The 15,352-nt window shown below is 39.3% G+C and overlaps 3 protein-coding genes across 3 annotated transcripts; all 3 read left to right on the forward strand.

Annotated features, from left to right (window-relative positions):
• Nucleotides 1–3,145: 3,145 nt before the first annotated feature.
• On the forward strand, nucleotides 3,146–6,077 carry LOC110954430 (B2 bradykinin receptor-like). Its single transcript, XM_022198958.2, has 2 exons — nucleotides 3,146–3,165; nucleotides 4,881–6,077. The coding sequence occupies exons 1-2, from the start codon at nucleotides 3,146–3,148 to the stop codon at nucleotides 5,917–5,919; spliced, it is 1,059 nt and encodes a 352-aa protein (XP_022054650.2). The 3' UTR covers nucleotides 5,920–6,077.
• Nucleotides 6,078–7,785: 1,708 nt separating this feature from the next.
• Nucleotides 7,786–9,636, forward strand: LOC110954431 (B2 bradykinin receptor-like). Its single transcript, XM_022198960.2, has one exon. The coding sequence runs from the start codon at nucleotides 7,871–7,873 to the stop codon at nucleotides 8,903–8,905; it is 1,035 nt and encodes a 344-aa protein (XP_022054652.2). The 5' UTR covers nucleotides 7,786–7,870; the 3' UTR covers nucleotides 8,906–9,636.
• Nucleotides 9,637–11,200: 1,564 nt separating this feature from the next.
• On the forward strand, nucleotides 11,201–12,681 carry bdkrb1 (bradykinin receptor B1). The gene has a single exon (XM_022198962.2). The coding sequence runs from the start codon at nucleotides 11,201–11,203 to the stop codon at nucleotides 12,308–12,310; it is 1,110 nt and encodes a 369-aa protein (XP_022054654.1). The 3' UTR covers nucleotides 12,311–12,681.
• Nucleotides 12,682–15,352: the final 2,671 nt, after the last annotated feature.

Raw genomic sequence — 15,352 nt, forward strand, 5'->3', positions numbered from 1 at the left:
AGAAAAGCAATATCTAAACAATCTGTTGGAATGAAGGTTTGGAGAAATGTTGGCAGACCTGAGAGCAATCTGAAATTTAGATCTTCACACAAGTTGAATTTGTTGGGAAATATACTTGGAATCAATATTTATCAAGAGATTAAATACCTTAGGGTTGTCATTTAAAATTTAAATATTACATAATTTAAGACCGGATCATTAAGGCATCCATTGTTTTAATGAAAACGTTGCATAACTACTTTTGTGCTGTTGTTTAGATATTGTGTTTCCCCTTCCTAATGAATCTGGTTCCTTGGGAGTCTCTGGGTAAGTACAGTGGAACATACATACAATGCCCTCTTTGGTAAATCAATCAATCATGCAAGTGAATAAAAACATGCATCAGTCAAGACATCGTATTGTGATTCTTAACATTTAAAAGAAACAATGACTTTGAAAAAAGAAGAAACAATCATTTTGTTGCAACACCAGGAAGTCTTATTACTTAGCTGGTATTATATTATGTGACAGACAACCTACCTCACCCTATTATGGAAAACTGATGGTGGGCAAGAGAATGGCGCCAGATGGAAATCTACGACTGAATGTTAACTGCTTCATTCTGCTGACAGGATCCCACCTGCTGGAGGTCGATCTGAGGTCACTGCCCACCAGTCAGCAGTTACATTTACAGTAAATAGAAAATGGAATACTGAGACAGGTTTCCAGTGTAGGGAACTGCAATGCAGTATTGCAACATTATTTCAGGGAATCTTATTAAAGAATGCCATACTGGTCACTGACTTCCTCATGGTCATGCATCTGCTGCACAATAATCTTATGACTGTTACACATTAGATCAGTTCTGGCACATTATTGACAGCTTAAAGCCTTTTTTTTTCTGTTCTAATCAGTGATATACTTGAAAATGATTTATCATTCTTCCTATTTAGCTGCACAAAGATATCTTAATACCTCTCATATTGCCATGTTTTGTCTTAGTTCTCAGACAAAACAAGGAAATTGAATGTGAATATTGGTGATGGAGCTGCCAGTCCATCCTGTTACATACAGATACATATGCTATGTATATCTAATTAGTTTGGAAGATTAGGGCGAGTGTAGGAAGAGAAAAATGGATCTTGCATCATTACACTGGCCGCGACAGTAGATGATGAATGTGTTGTTTGATTTGCTGCTTTCGATTGTGCAATCCTTTCTAACCATAAATAACACCTTGCAGGATGTGAAGCGAGGAGCAGACCGCACAAACCTCAGCAGCCACAGTGGCTACTAGCACAACCAGCTTCAGAGGAAAAAGTTTAGCTGAATGCAGTGGTTTTGCATGAGTCACACCTTGGGGAAACAAAACAATCTTGAAGGACAAACAGGAACATCAACCTATCCAACATGTAGAAAGGTTTTAGGTTGGTGGCATAGTCACAGGAGGGCAGACCGAGTTTTCAAATGTCTTGTAGTCTCAGTTAGCCATAAAACAGACATAACAGCACCAGTAATATGAACGCTAAAACTGTATAAATATTTTTTCCTTATCCTAAAAGTTGGAACCTGTTGTTGATTAAATTTGATCAAGGAACCCTGAACTAAAGACTCAATAAGAACAATGCAAACTACTGTAACAAAGACTGAAGGCTTACTAGATCGCAAAATACAAACTTTGCAACATGCAAACCTTCATTACCTCCGCCAAGGAGGTTATGTGACACCCGGCATTTGAGTGTCTGTCTGTCTGTCTGTTAGCAAGATAACTCAAAAACACCTGGGCAGATTCAGATGAAATTTTGAGGGGATGTAGACTATGGTAAGAGGAAGAGCTGATTTAATTTTGGTGGCAATCCGGAAAGGATCCTGGATTCTGGATCACTTTGAATTTTTACCTCCGCCAGGAGGTTATGTAATCACCGGAGTTTGTTTGTCTGTCCGTCTGTGTGTGTGTGTGTCTGTCTGTTTGTCTGTTAACAGCATAACTCAAAAAGTCATGGACGGATTTTCACCAAATTTTTACAGGATGTCTGGAAGAGCACGAGTAAGAATCGATTAGATTTTGGAGGTGATCCGAATCACTGTCTGGATCCAGGAATTTTTTGAAGGTCGAAGGACAATTGAGATATGGCCGTAAGGTGGCCAGGCAGCCGCTAGGCTGCCAGGCGGCCGCCAGGTGGCCATACTTCTGTGAAATGCCCACAGTCACATTGTTCTCCATTGTCCTAATAACAAGGTACAGTAAGTGGCAGAAACAGGCTACACCAATGACTCTACAACAATCAGCCAGGAATGAATCTTTGCACATATTTGGTCAGCCAACAGAACACTCTTGGCAGCACTGACAAGTTTGCAAGCACGTTAAATGGAGTGAATTTTAAATTACCCAACCTTTTTCTGCAAATGTGTCCCAACCATTATGCACTCGTAAAGCCACTAAAATGGCAACATTATTTGCTGTAACAATAATCTTGTATAAATAGATGGATTAATTCATCCCTAATGCACGGCAAAGCACTTCACCATAAAAATAAGTGGAGGTGTTTTAATGGTCTAAGCACATAATTACACTACTTGATTGCTGGGAAAATAAATGTTTCCGTCAAGGTGATTATTGATGACTGTTGGTAATAAGTTGACAAAAAGACAGTACAAATGTCACCAAGTTTAGACTAACAGTAGACACTCAAACACGTGTTACATAAAGACACAGGACAACCAAACTGTGTGGATGCTTACTGAAAACAACAGTTTAAAAAATCTGCTAGAATTCTGATGATACAGGAGGAGAATCCTTTGACACCTCCACCATATGCAGTAGTGATTATGTGTATCTGAACATGTTTACCTTCCCTGAGATCTTTACCCAGTCATAACGCATGTAGCCTGTAAACATTAACAGATTACAAACACACATACAAATGCTGTGTGTAATCGTACCACGAGGAGGACGGAGGAGAAACCTGAGAGAGAGCAAGAGAGCAGAGCATGCCAGTGATTTTTTTTTTGTGCCATGCCAAGAAACTTGCCTTGCCTTTTTGACTGACATCACTTTAACTACGGTTTAACTGAAGAGAGCCAGTCAGAGACAGGCGGAGTTGAGTCAGGGAGTTTACTGGTGACTGTGTAGTAGGGCATCTGGAGACTTCACATTGCTGGAGAAATGACTCTTCAACCTACAAGGTATGTATGACCGTTATTTGTTTTATATATTGCAAAAATATTTAAGTTAATCTGCAATATATTCCGTTTTTGTTAAGACGGTTGTTGTGCTTTTTTAATCACTTTCACCATGTGCAGAAGCTGTGTTATAAATATGTGGAGACGTGTGAAGCAAGACGCTGTTGAATTTAATATGTTGTGAAATACTGCTAAATCAAACTCAGAGCAAACCATCTCCACTGGGAATCCAAATTACATGTTTTTTAGCGCCAAATAAGTTTAGTATTACATGACAGTGAGTTGGAGCACCCTCTAATTTTCTTTTTTTTATCTGTTTTTGTTTATTTCTTCATATATTTTTTGAGTATAAATTTAGCTTGAAAAAGTATAATAACGATCATTGCAGTGCATCGTAGTGAGACTTCTAAAGAAACTAAAGTTTTAGTTTTTGATAAATGTGAAACATCTGGTAAGATGTGGTTTGTGAAGCACATGCTGCTCCAGCAGCTTCTGCATTCCATTTTCCTGCGTCCGCAGTCCTGGCATTTTACAACAGAAACAAACTTTAGGGACACTTTTGATGAAGTCTGCTGGTAAATTGGAGGTCAGTTCAGTCTTGACACATTCAGACACATTCCCATAAGTGCTCAATATCATTTGTCAATATGATTGGTGTTGATTTAATAATATTTCATAATAGATTCCCAGACGATTAAGATGGAATCGTTTTTTTGGGCAAAGAAAAATTCTAGTGAACCTGTTGCTCATTTGCGCAAAATGGCAATAATTAGTGCATGACTGTGACACAAGCACAAGATTGATGGCTGACGTCTGACTGGTATGTGTAACTCCTGATTACAATGAAGCAATTAGCAATTCCAATCACAAGTGCATGCACAATATAGAGATGTCCATTTTTGGTAGCAGCTTTTACTGCTGATGAGCTGTTTTGTTTGCAGAGGTGTAATTACCACAGTCATTATTTATGGCAGCTGGCGTGATTACATTTCACTACAAAGGTCACGTTTTTAAAGAAACAGGCTACAGAAACGGCAAAGAAAACACCAGCCAGTGAATGTTATGTATATATACATGTATGAAACTAAAAGGCCAAGTCAGGGGATAACCCTGTAATGAAGATCTCTCCAGTGGGCTGAGCCACCTCTAAAGAACCCCCAAAACAAAACCAACAGCAAATTATATAGCTGAACCTGATAATCACAGAGAGAAATGTACACATGATTAATTGGCAAACCAGCGAATCACCAAAGTATTATTAGTTGAAAGTTAAAAATAAAATTTCCAAGCAGTTTTTTTAGCCTATGAAAACACACATTGCGTGTTCAGCTAGAAAATCTGGTCAAGCATTTCATTCTGCTACATTTTCATTACTGCCAAATGATGAAGCTTTAAAAGAATACGACTTGTAATGTCTCGCCTTGTTTAAACACTGCTTGTTTAAAAGACTAGTCTGATATTGTGTGATATATATTTGCATTTTTGCTTAGATTGACATGAGAAAACTGACTCTCATGTCTGTGCAGTACATATGTAGATGGAGCAAACAGTCACTCAGATTAGCTTAGCATAAAGTCTGCAAATGTAGGAACAGCCAGCGAACCACTTGCTGGCAATCGCATCATGTATATTTTTTTTTACCAAAATAATAAACATTAATATATTTACCTGTTGACATTTAACTTTTTTTTAATTTAATTTTCCCTTACTCTCTGCAGCGTCCCAACTCTCAGCACCCCAGTATCATATGGAGACCTGAACAACACCAATGGCACTCATTGTCCAGACCTGGAAGCCTGGGACTGGCTCAATGCCAGCCAGCCAGTGTATATTCTGATCATCAGTGTTTTGGGGATCGTGTTCAACGTGTTTGTCCTGACGATTTTCTGCCTCCACAAGAAGCCCTGCACCGTGGCTGAGATCTACTTGAGCAACCTGGCTGCTGCCGACCTTCTCCTGGTGTCCTGTTTGCCCTTCTGGGCTGTCAACATCGCCTACGATTTCAATTGGCCTTTTGGTCGATTCATGTGCAAAATCATCAATGTGGGCATTAAGATGAATGTCAGCTGCAGCATTTACTTCCTCGTTCTGGTCGGCATAGATCGCTATGTGGCGCTGGTGCACACGATGTCACATGGAAGAATGCGTAGGCCAAAGTATGCCAAACTAGGTTGCCTGCTGACATGGGGTTTCGGTTTTCTCCTCAGTGTCCCCACGCTCACCTTCAGGGAAGTGAAATATGTCCCTGAGTATAGTATTGAGGCATGCTTTCTGGAATACCCAAGCCACACTGTAGAGCTGCTCTGTGATGGGATGTTGATCATTTTTAGCTTCATCATTCCCGTTTCAATCATCTCGTTCTGCACTTTCAAGATTATTCTGGCTTTGAAGGTCCAAACAATAGGTAGGGTAAATGCTGAGAAAACAGAGCAGAAGGCCACCACTCTGGTGCTGGCGGTCCTCTTGGCCTTCCTCATCTGCTGGGTGCCGTTCCACATAGTCACAGCAGTGGATGTGCTGTTACGAGCCGACGTCCTGGGGGGATGTCACCTCGAGGCTGTCATAGACATCTGCAACCAGATCTTCAACTACTTAGCCTTATTCAACAGCGTTCTCAACCCCATCCTGTACGTCATCGTCGGAAAGAACTTCCGGAAAAAAGTTCGAGAGGTCTTCCAGCAGTGGAGCGTTAAGAAAACAGTGACCTCTGAATCCACACGATCAAACCTGACCTCTACACTCAAGACTATGCCATAAAACACTTGTGTCAAAACACTTCTCAACTGAAAAACAAACTTCACAGAAAGATTACTGTGGTTAACTGTCGTCTAATAATGTTTAAATGATAAGTTCAGGTTGAAAAATACAATGGAAGTAGGTGTGGAGTAATGGGACCAAATAAACCTTCTTCAAGATGCTGTTTAAAAAAACTCTTTCTTTAATTAGGATGAGGAAATATGATTACATGTGTGGGGATACCCAAGGCTTGAATGTTACATCTAGAAGTACTTACCATGTTACAGACTGCAAACAAATATTATCTTGTGTCAACAATGTAAAAAGAAAATGCATCATTAAGCATGAACTAAAAAAAAACAACTTGTTTTTCATTAGTTCATAACTGTTATATCGTACCTTAAATGTACAGATCTACATCTGCCTGGTCGCAGTAAAAAAAAAAAAAAAAGAAGAAGTAAATATATATATTTTCTTACTCACATCTCATATTGCTGATAACTCTGAATACCACTGTTTGTTCAGTACATGACCATCAAATAAAACACACTTATGGTTTTATACCTTTTTGAGTCTTTATAATAAGTTTAAATGTTACGTTGAGCACAAAAACAGGAACAACTGCTTGCTAAGTGTTTTCTGGTGTTTCTGACTCACTGTCTGCCGAGTTAAAACAGGATTCTGTCAAAGACTTTCCACTGCTGATGCATAAACATGCTCCTTTTTGTTGGCTTTATAGACCTTGGTTGTCGCATTGTAGCTTTCTCCCCACACCATCATTTAATGGCCCAGTGTTGACTCATTGTGGGCTGTGGGTGAGGGTACACCCGTCGGTGTCCTTAAAACGAGGGCATGCTATGCCAAACAGGAAATCACGCTTTACCACAAATGCCAGTGCAGAAAATTGTTGTGGAAGAAAAAACATGCAGGCAGACAAAGTTACCTCAAATGATAGAATGTCTGCCAAAAATAAACAGTCCAACCTCATTTCATGTATTTTTGTTGGCATTTCAGAATTATGTAACCATTGGTTTTTGCTTTGGTGTTGCAAAATTGAAAAATACATCCTTCTCATATTCATGCTCAAAGGACATGTTGATTGAATCTGCATATAAAAATGACATAGCTCAATCTTTGGTGTTTCTATTGGATCGTATACCTGTCAGGTCAAAACTGTACTTACTAAAACAAAGGATCAGTGCCAGTAATGATAAATGATGTTTGTAAGACCAAGTACATTTATTACTGACTCTGTGTGTTGATTCAAATTACAACACAAAGTATATGACATCCTCCTTTATACAAAGCTGGATAAACACAGCACTGATGAGACGCTACTGGCTCAGGAACTGTTGATACAAAACAAACAAAAATCATTTATTTTTCTTTTTTATGTGGTCCTGACATTACCGCACAATGAAAGCTAACAGCATAGCAATGCCAGCCTTCAAATGTCTGTCAACAGCTGCAGTTAAATATACCAACTTAAAATATACACAATAGTCACACTAAAACCTAGATTTACTGTATACTTTCTTACACAAAAGTGAACATATTATAAAATTTCAGTTTGACTTTAATGTAGAACTTGTTACTTTCTGTAGTTACACAGTATGTTGTCGTACATCTATACAAGTATGTGCATGTTCTTGCTTTTTTTTAACCACACACATCCTCCTTAGTGTCTGTTGCTAAGATTCTCCTCTTTGATAGTGGCATGTGTTTGCTCTCTGCGCTGACTGATAACGCATCCCCATCCACACTCCATTAAATCCATTATTCCTGGACACATAGAGCTCAAATCATAACACAAAGGTTGCGACACAGAAGTTAGATAGTCTGTTTACACAGTTAAAAGGTTTCCCTGAAATGAGCATTGGTTTTGAACACACCCTCAATGTCCTGCCTTTTGAATCTTCATTCCTGAGAAGCAGCTTTCATTTTAACCCCAAACGCAGAAGGGGAATTACTTATGGATAGCAACAGTGCCGCAAGTGCTGAGGTTGTCTGCAACCACACAAATGCATGGGACTGGGTTTACACCATGCAGCCTGCCTACATGTCCATCATCTGCCTTCTGGGAGTGATCGGCAACTCCTTCGTCCTTTGTGTGTTCTGTTTCCAGAAGAGGCGAAGCTCCGTTGCCGACATCTACCTGAGCAATCTGGCAGTGGCCGATCTCCTCATGGTTTCCTGTCTGCCGTTCTGGGTCGCAACCATCATCGACAAGTTCCACTGGAGATTCGGCGAGTTCATGTGCCAGCTTGTCGGCGTTGTCATTGGGATGAATTATTACTGTAGCATGCTGTTCCTCACAGTTGTGAGTGTGGACAGATATGTGGCCCTGACCAGACCGCTGTCCCAGGGAAGGCAGAGACAGGCCTTCTGGGCACGTGGTATTTGCTTTGGTATCTGGATCGTTGGGATCTTGCTCAGTTTCCCTGCTGTCCTCTTCCGCTCTGTGCAGTTCTTTCCTCACCTGGGCATCGACGCATGCTACCTAGCATACCCCCATGAAGGGTGGAGACTGCGCTACAACATAACTGTCAGTATAGTTGGCTTTCTTATCCCCGTTCCCATTGTGTCATTCTGTAGTTACCACATCACTAAAGTCATTCGAAGCAGCCAGAAGATGAGAAAAGGCAGCAGAGGGAGTGTGGAGAGAAAGGCAGCGCACCTTGTGCTTGTTGTTCTGGCTGTGTTTATTCTCTGCTGGCTGCCCTACCAGATTCTGATGTTCTTGGACACCTTGGATCACTATGAAGTCATCTCTGGATGTACATGGGCGCATGTGTTGGACATTGGCAACCAGTTGGCTACTTACCTTGGCTACAGCAACAGCTCACTGAATCCTTTCCTGTATGTGATTGTGGGGAAACACTTCAAGCAGAGGGCAAAGGAAGTGTTTCAAGTTGTGGTTTGCAGAAGGAAGCAGAAGCGGAAGAAATCTGGTGATTCCAATGCCAATCTGAACTCAACTAAGCAAACGGAGAATACTAAAATCTAGATCTCTCTATACATACAGAGAACATGGACTGAAAAGAGTTGTTCAAGAAGTAAATGCAGTTAACATGCAATGAGTGTCTTTTGCATAAACCTAAATCAATCACACTGTTAATAAGCCTTTGCCATTTGAGGAAACATGTTAGGAAATACACTCATGTGCCTTCATTCCAAGAGTTAGAGGAGAAGGCCAAATCCACCTCCATGTCTCTATGATAAATTTGAAGCTTTTTCTAACAGCTGTTTAACTTAACATTGCAAAAACACTCGAGACATGTGGGGATGACTCGTCTGCCTCCATCTAAAGCTCAGTTATTAACATGGTGTAGCTTGTTTCTTTAATCAATGCAAAAAGCAGACACACCTTCTCTCAAAACCGCAGTATGCTGTCTTTATTGGAAATTTTCATTTTCTGACTAAAGCAAACAAGATATAACATGTTAAGCAGAGATCTCAGAAGTGACGGGCAATGGTTTTGTTTCTGTTTGACAAAGGCAACCTGGCATTTTGCCCCCATTTCCCATCTAGCTAGTTTCAGAATTACTGTAGAAACATGAGAATGCTGCAAATCTTGTTTGTAACAATTTGTAAAAACACTGAAGTAAAATTTATTGGAAATTCTGGAACTCTGCTGTTTTGTTTGAGATGAATCACATCTAAAGCTGCCCTTAATCTGACAATCCTGAACTTGAGTCCATGTTTAATTTTAATTACTGTGACCTTGAGTTGCCTCGCAGACTTACTCCCCTTATGTTGCTTCTGGCAAAGAAAATAAAGGATGGTGGTCTAATAAAAGGATAACTTTGGAAGCAAAGTTGTTTTTCTAAGACAATGGGGATTCTTGAATGACTGAATACATTTTTGCATGTACTCTAACAGATGTAAGAATATACATAACAAAAGCAAATCCATGTTTGTGCTACAGAGAATAGAGTAGAGCGCATGAACATAGTGCTTTAACGTAAGTTTTATCAATAGACTTAAACACTGAAATGATATAGAAAAGACAAAGTTTCCCCTATGATTTTAAAATGTTATCAAAAGTAATTCAGCAATGTGTGGGTGTTAGTGTCTCCAATAAAGTATCACCTGTGACTACTAAGGGGATTGAGTGTCTTTGATTTGATATGATAAGATTGTTTATGCATTGCATGATGATGAGCCAGTTGCTCTTAGAATGATTCAAGAGTGCTGTTATCATTTCCACCATAGAAGAGGAGGCACAACGGAACTTCATATTCATTTTAAGATAGCACTTTCCATTCTATGCTGTTAATAAAAAATACTATATATATTTCAGAATGTGTCCCATTTGATTGTTACTCTGTCTTAGATTAATGATATATCAGTATTGTATTGTTTTCTTTGGTTAGGATAAAATTCAGACTTCATTTGGAATAATGTTGTTTACTTTTTGGAACAAGGTATTAATGATCGCAGTGCATATAGAGAAGTATCAAACACTGTGTAAAAAGCAAGAATAATACTGCTAATTGGTTTTATTATTCAAATGATTGCTGCATTTACAGGAAAGACACGTAAGCATGTGAGGTCATCGTTCCTGTTATCTCTGAGGAATGTTGTTATTAGTACATGGAAGCTTTGTGTATCAAGATGACATAAGTGAGTTAACTTGTAAGTTTCAATAAAATGGTCCAAATATGTCTCTTTTTTCTTTCTTACTAGTTTCTTTAAAGTCTTTTGCAACACTTGCTAACTCCAGTTCAGGATTCTCTCCAACATATTAAGAGCGCTTCACTTTCAACTTACCTCATGTATGTGCCTGGACCTAAGTCTGACTTTTTCATAAACAAGTTGATATATTGAACTCCTTGGCAAAGGGTGTGGAGGAATGCTACTCTGTATACAAAAATGGTCACAGAAGATCTCCCATCTGCCTCACTGTGTACTCTCACCAGGAGTTTGGTGTACACAGCTGAGCCCCGATACAGACGAGTCTTTTATTATTAACATTTTGACCAAAGGGGGAACATTTTTATCAAACGTAAGGTAAGAAGTTCTGTTCAACCTATTTTTTTTTTTTAGTTTTGAGGATAAGAAGAGCAAAAAAGACTAACAGGAGGAACACCGCCTTTAGAAAATACGCAGGGAGATTATTTAACTTGTTCATGTGATGCCTTCTTCTGAGCAATAGCAGCTCTGGCTGAATTTTATGTGTTAAGTTTTAATCTCTGACTCCAAAGACAACAGTAAAAGTCAAATTAACATAGCATCATGCACTTTAAATCCAGTAATAGAATTTTACTGATAAGCATGGAATTATTTTCTTGTCCAGCACATGGAGCCGATGACGCTCGTAACTGTGGCAACGTTGTGGTCTGAAAACAGCAGCACGTCCCTGCCGTTCAATCTGTCAGAATCTCCAGACTCCACAGAATGGACCGTGACCCTGACCATCATTCCCCCGTATGTCTTCACCATATCTCTGCTGGGGCTTCTTTTTAACAGCTTTGTCCTGGGAGTGTTTGTAGCCCACAAGGATCGACTGACTGTAGCAGAGATCTATCTGAGCAACCTGGCACTGGCTGATTTTGTTCTTTTGTGCAGCCTCCCTTTCTGGGCAATGAACATCCTCAACGAGTTTCAATGGCCATATGGAAATGCTTTGTGCAAAATTGTCAACTCCGCCATCATCATCAATTTCTACACCAGCATCTACACCCTGATGATGATCAGCATCGACCGCTACTTAGCACTGGTAAAGACCATGAAGGCCAGGTGGCTGAGACGGACGCTTTACGCCAAGGTGAACTGCTGCATCCTGTGGATATTAGGGTTCCTGCTGAGCACACCAACCATAGTTCACAGAAAGGTTAAGTTCTATGAGGAGTACGGCATTACAGCATGTGTACTGGATTACGATCATGGCAGTTCTTGGAAGCTGGCCCATCAGATACTGATGAACCTGGCGGGCTTTGTGCTCCCTGTTCTCGTCATTGTTTTCAGCAGTGGGAATATAATCAAAGCTTTAAGTCAGAGGACAGAGAGCATAGGGTTTCACGACGCCAATGACACAAAGGCCACTGTTTTGGTGTACGCTGTCACACTGCTGTTTCTATTTTGTTGGGGTCCCTTCCAGGTATTCACCTTCCTTGACATACTCTGTGATTTTAAAGTGCTGGATGAGACACTGTGGTCTCACACTCTTGACATAGGAGGACAGGTCTCAGTGTATCTGGCCTTTCTTAACAGTACCGTCAACCCTTTGCTGTATGTCTTCTCTGGACAGTACTTTAGAAAGAAGGTTAGCGCCATCTACAGAAGGAATCAATATCAACGCAGAGGATCGGACATGACCACTTACCAGCGTTCGTTGGTGTCCACTTATATGAACAGAACAGAACAAATTAAGCCCGTGGTCATTTTTAATCCAAAGGAGCAAATATGACCCTCACTGATGACATCCACTTCCTTTGCGGCTTATGGATAAAGTGATGCAATATCGAGGACATGACCATCAAAACTGCTGCTTCATGAGATTTAACACAATTATAATGCTGTTATATAGTTAAAAAGCACTATCAGAGGATCTATAATAACATCATTGGAAGAAATAATAGACACAAATATACATAATGGACGTAATGTCTGGGAGGATTGGAAGCATATTTTATGCGTACAGTTTCCATATTGACACTTATGTCTTGTGTTGTGGACAATGAGTCTGAATATGCATTTACATTTGTTTCTTTGGTCTGTTACGTTGCTGCTGTCTTGTGATGTTTTACAGTTTAATGTTCATCTAATGTTTAATGTACATCTTGGCAGGTTAATAAAATATTTATTCAGTAATGACATATGGTATATACAGTCTGTTTTTACAACATCACAGCTCAATTTCATCTATTTTTGCGCCTTGCAGGATTTCTTTGTACTGTCAGCTCAGCAAGCCCATTAATCCTGAATGTAAACACATAACGTTAAATACGCTGGAAACTATTCACTCACAGTTCTGACCTTTTGTGGAACTCGTCTGAGTCTGTTTTCTAAAGCAACTGTCTTCCTGCAACCCATAAGCATGAAATTTTCAACCATCTCATGCAATTAAGTGTACTAGCTACAGCTTATAAAATCTGAGGCTACATCTTTAAACTGCTATACTAAGCTTTGACATTTAGTAGTGGTAAAAATCTCTGCAATTCTTGAGTAATTTCATGAGTAACAGCCAGTTGGCCATTTCTGAGGAACTATTATCTAAATCGAATAACGTGAACAATCACAGTTAATTACGGAGAGGCTTTGTACTGACTTGTTATAATCTTGTTTCTGACGATCCATTGCGATGATGACACAATTTCCGGAGCTTGCTACGCCTTTGGCTCCCACGAAGACTCTTGGAAGATAGTCAAAAGTACTCAACAGAGGAAATGTTTTAAGGCTTGTGTTATATTTATGTTCAGCCAAAAGAGCCACTCATCTGCGCTCTCTTTTTCAAAAAAATGTGGAGAGGTTGCTATAAATTATAAAAATTATCTAATTCGTGTGAATCTGTCCATTTCTATGTTTTGTCAGCGCACATTCATTTCTGCTGAGGCGTGCCGCTTCAGAATTCATGGTCTTCATTCTCATTTGACATGATAGGGATTTCTTCTGGATTTGGATGCAGTTCAATTGTCACATGGGACAGATTGACAGGAAATTGTGTGGGAAGGGTTGCAAGTTGCTGCAGCTGTTTTCTCTTCCACCTGGCATTAGACTGTCCCAAATTTAAAGCGATTAACACTACAACCACAATGTAAGAATGACTAGTGACTGGCATTTTGTTTCAATAAAATATTCAAGGCTCCTAGTGTTACAAATAATAATAGCAAAAAATAATGTATGAACAGCGTGGGAGTGGACCGAACTGAAGTCAGAATGCATAATAACCTATAATGGATATGAGAAAGCAGTTGGTGGATGGAAAACACAAATGGAAGTTTCAGTAAGTGACAGGGAGTCTGATGGTTGGATAGATGCTGTGGTGAATGTGATGGAGCTGTCTACTACAGCACTTGCAGTATAAACTCTGCACATGCTTTTAGTTCCATTATTGGTCATTAAGAACTGTTAGTACTACACCATTGTTGTCAAATATTAAACAATTATCCTCACTTTAACTTGTAATAAGACAAGAGCCAATATGAAAATCTCTTAGAACAAAGGACCAGTGGTCACTCTTATAGGTTTAGTGACGTGTGAGGTCACAACATCTGGTTTCTATTTAAGGCTTTGGTAAAAACAGAATACCTCCTCCAATGAAGCGCCCAGGCTCTGCGGGTCTTCAAGGGTCGTGTCCATCAAAATCTAAACATTAAAGCCCCTATATCAATATTGAATCGGGTTCCTCCGACTGAAAAACACATTCCATTGACATGAGGAACACATATCCCAGGTTCCATTGATCAGCAACGCATATTCTCAGATTAGATACTGCATTATTCCCCCCTTTGAAACATCTGCTTCGCTAACTACCATAATATTGGTTACAAAAGAAACCCACACAGAACAGCCTCTCTTGTCCGTGCTAATCACAGCATAAGCTTATCAATATAGTAAACTTGTGGAGTGTGAGAGTGAAATACCTGCCAGACAGCTATCTTTCCAAAATTATCCATCAAACTATCAGGGACTTAAATAAAAATTTAAGAGAGGAAATGAAGTCAGTCTTTGAGTGAATGAATAGCAATAGACTTATTTCGAATGTGTCGAAGACCAATAGTATGGTTATTGGAACAAAACATACATTGTGATCTAATCCAAAGCTTGACCGAACCATTAATAATGAATCCATCAAACAAGTGAGAGAAATTAAACTGTTGGGAGTTACTATTGATCATATATTATCTTGGGACAAACAAATACAGAGAACTGTAACTAAAATTGCAAATATGTTGTCAATAATTAGGAGATGTGCCAAATATCTGACACCACAAACCACTATACAAGTAATTCAAGCTTTGGTTTTGTGGCACATGAATTATAGTACAATTGTTTGGTCCAATGCTTCACTAAGTAACATCAGAAAACTGCAACTGGTACAGAATAAAGCAGCATGTGTTGCTCTTTCCTGTGAATTGCTGCTGGAAGTCGTTTTTATGTAAATCTAAGTCATTTACTCAGAGTACAGTAATGTTCAGACCAATGAAAGGATGGAATTCACTGACCAGTTACGGAACTCAACAGAGGAACATAGCAAACTTTAAAATAAAACTAATAGATTATTACTTAGCACAAAATTTCAGTTTCAGTTATTAATATCCGTGAGCTGCTCAGGGGAGCAGAAGCTGGTAAAATACGATTGAATAAAATTAAATCTCAAACTTAAATGTAGTGGCTGCAGTGTTACAACAGTAAGACAGATTCCAATTCCACTTTATATATTGTGAATGTAATTAATATTAAGGATGCAAGGTTTGGTGTTTCATTCTTCAGGAGACTCATATCATGG

The sequence above is a fragment of the Acanthochromis polyacanthus genome, chromosome 1, assembly GCF_021347895.1.
Source record: "Acanthochromis polyacanthus isolate Apoly-LR-REF ecotype Palm Island chromosome 1, KAUST_Apoly_ChrSc, whole genome shotgun sequence".
In the NCBI taxonomy this organism is placed as follows: Eukaryota; Metazoa; Chordata; class Actinopteri; family Pomacentridae; genus Acanthochromis; species Acanthochromis polyacanthus.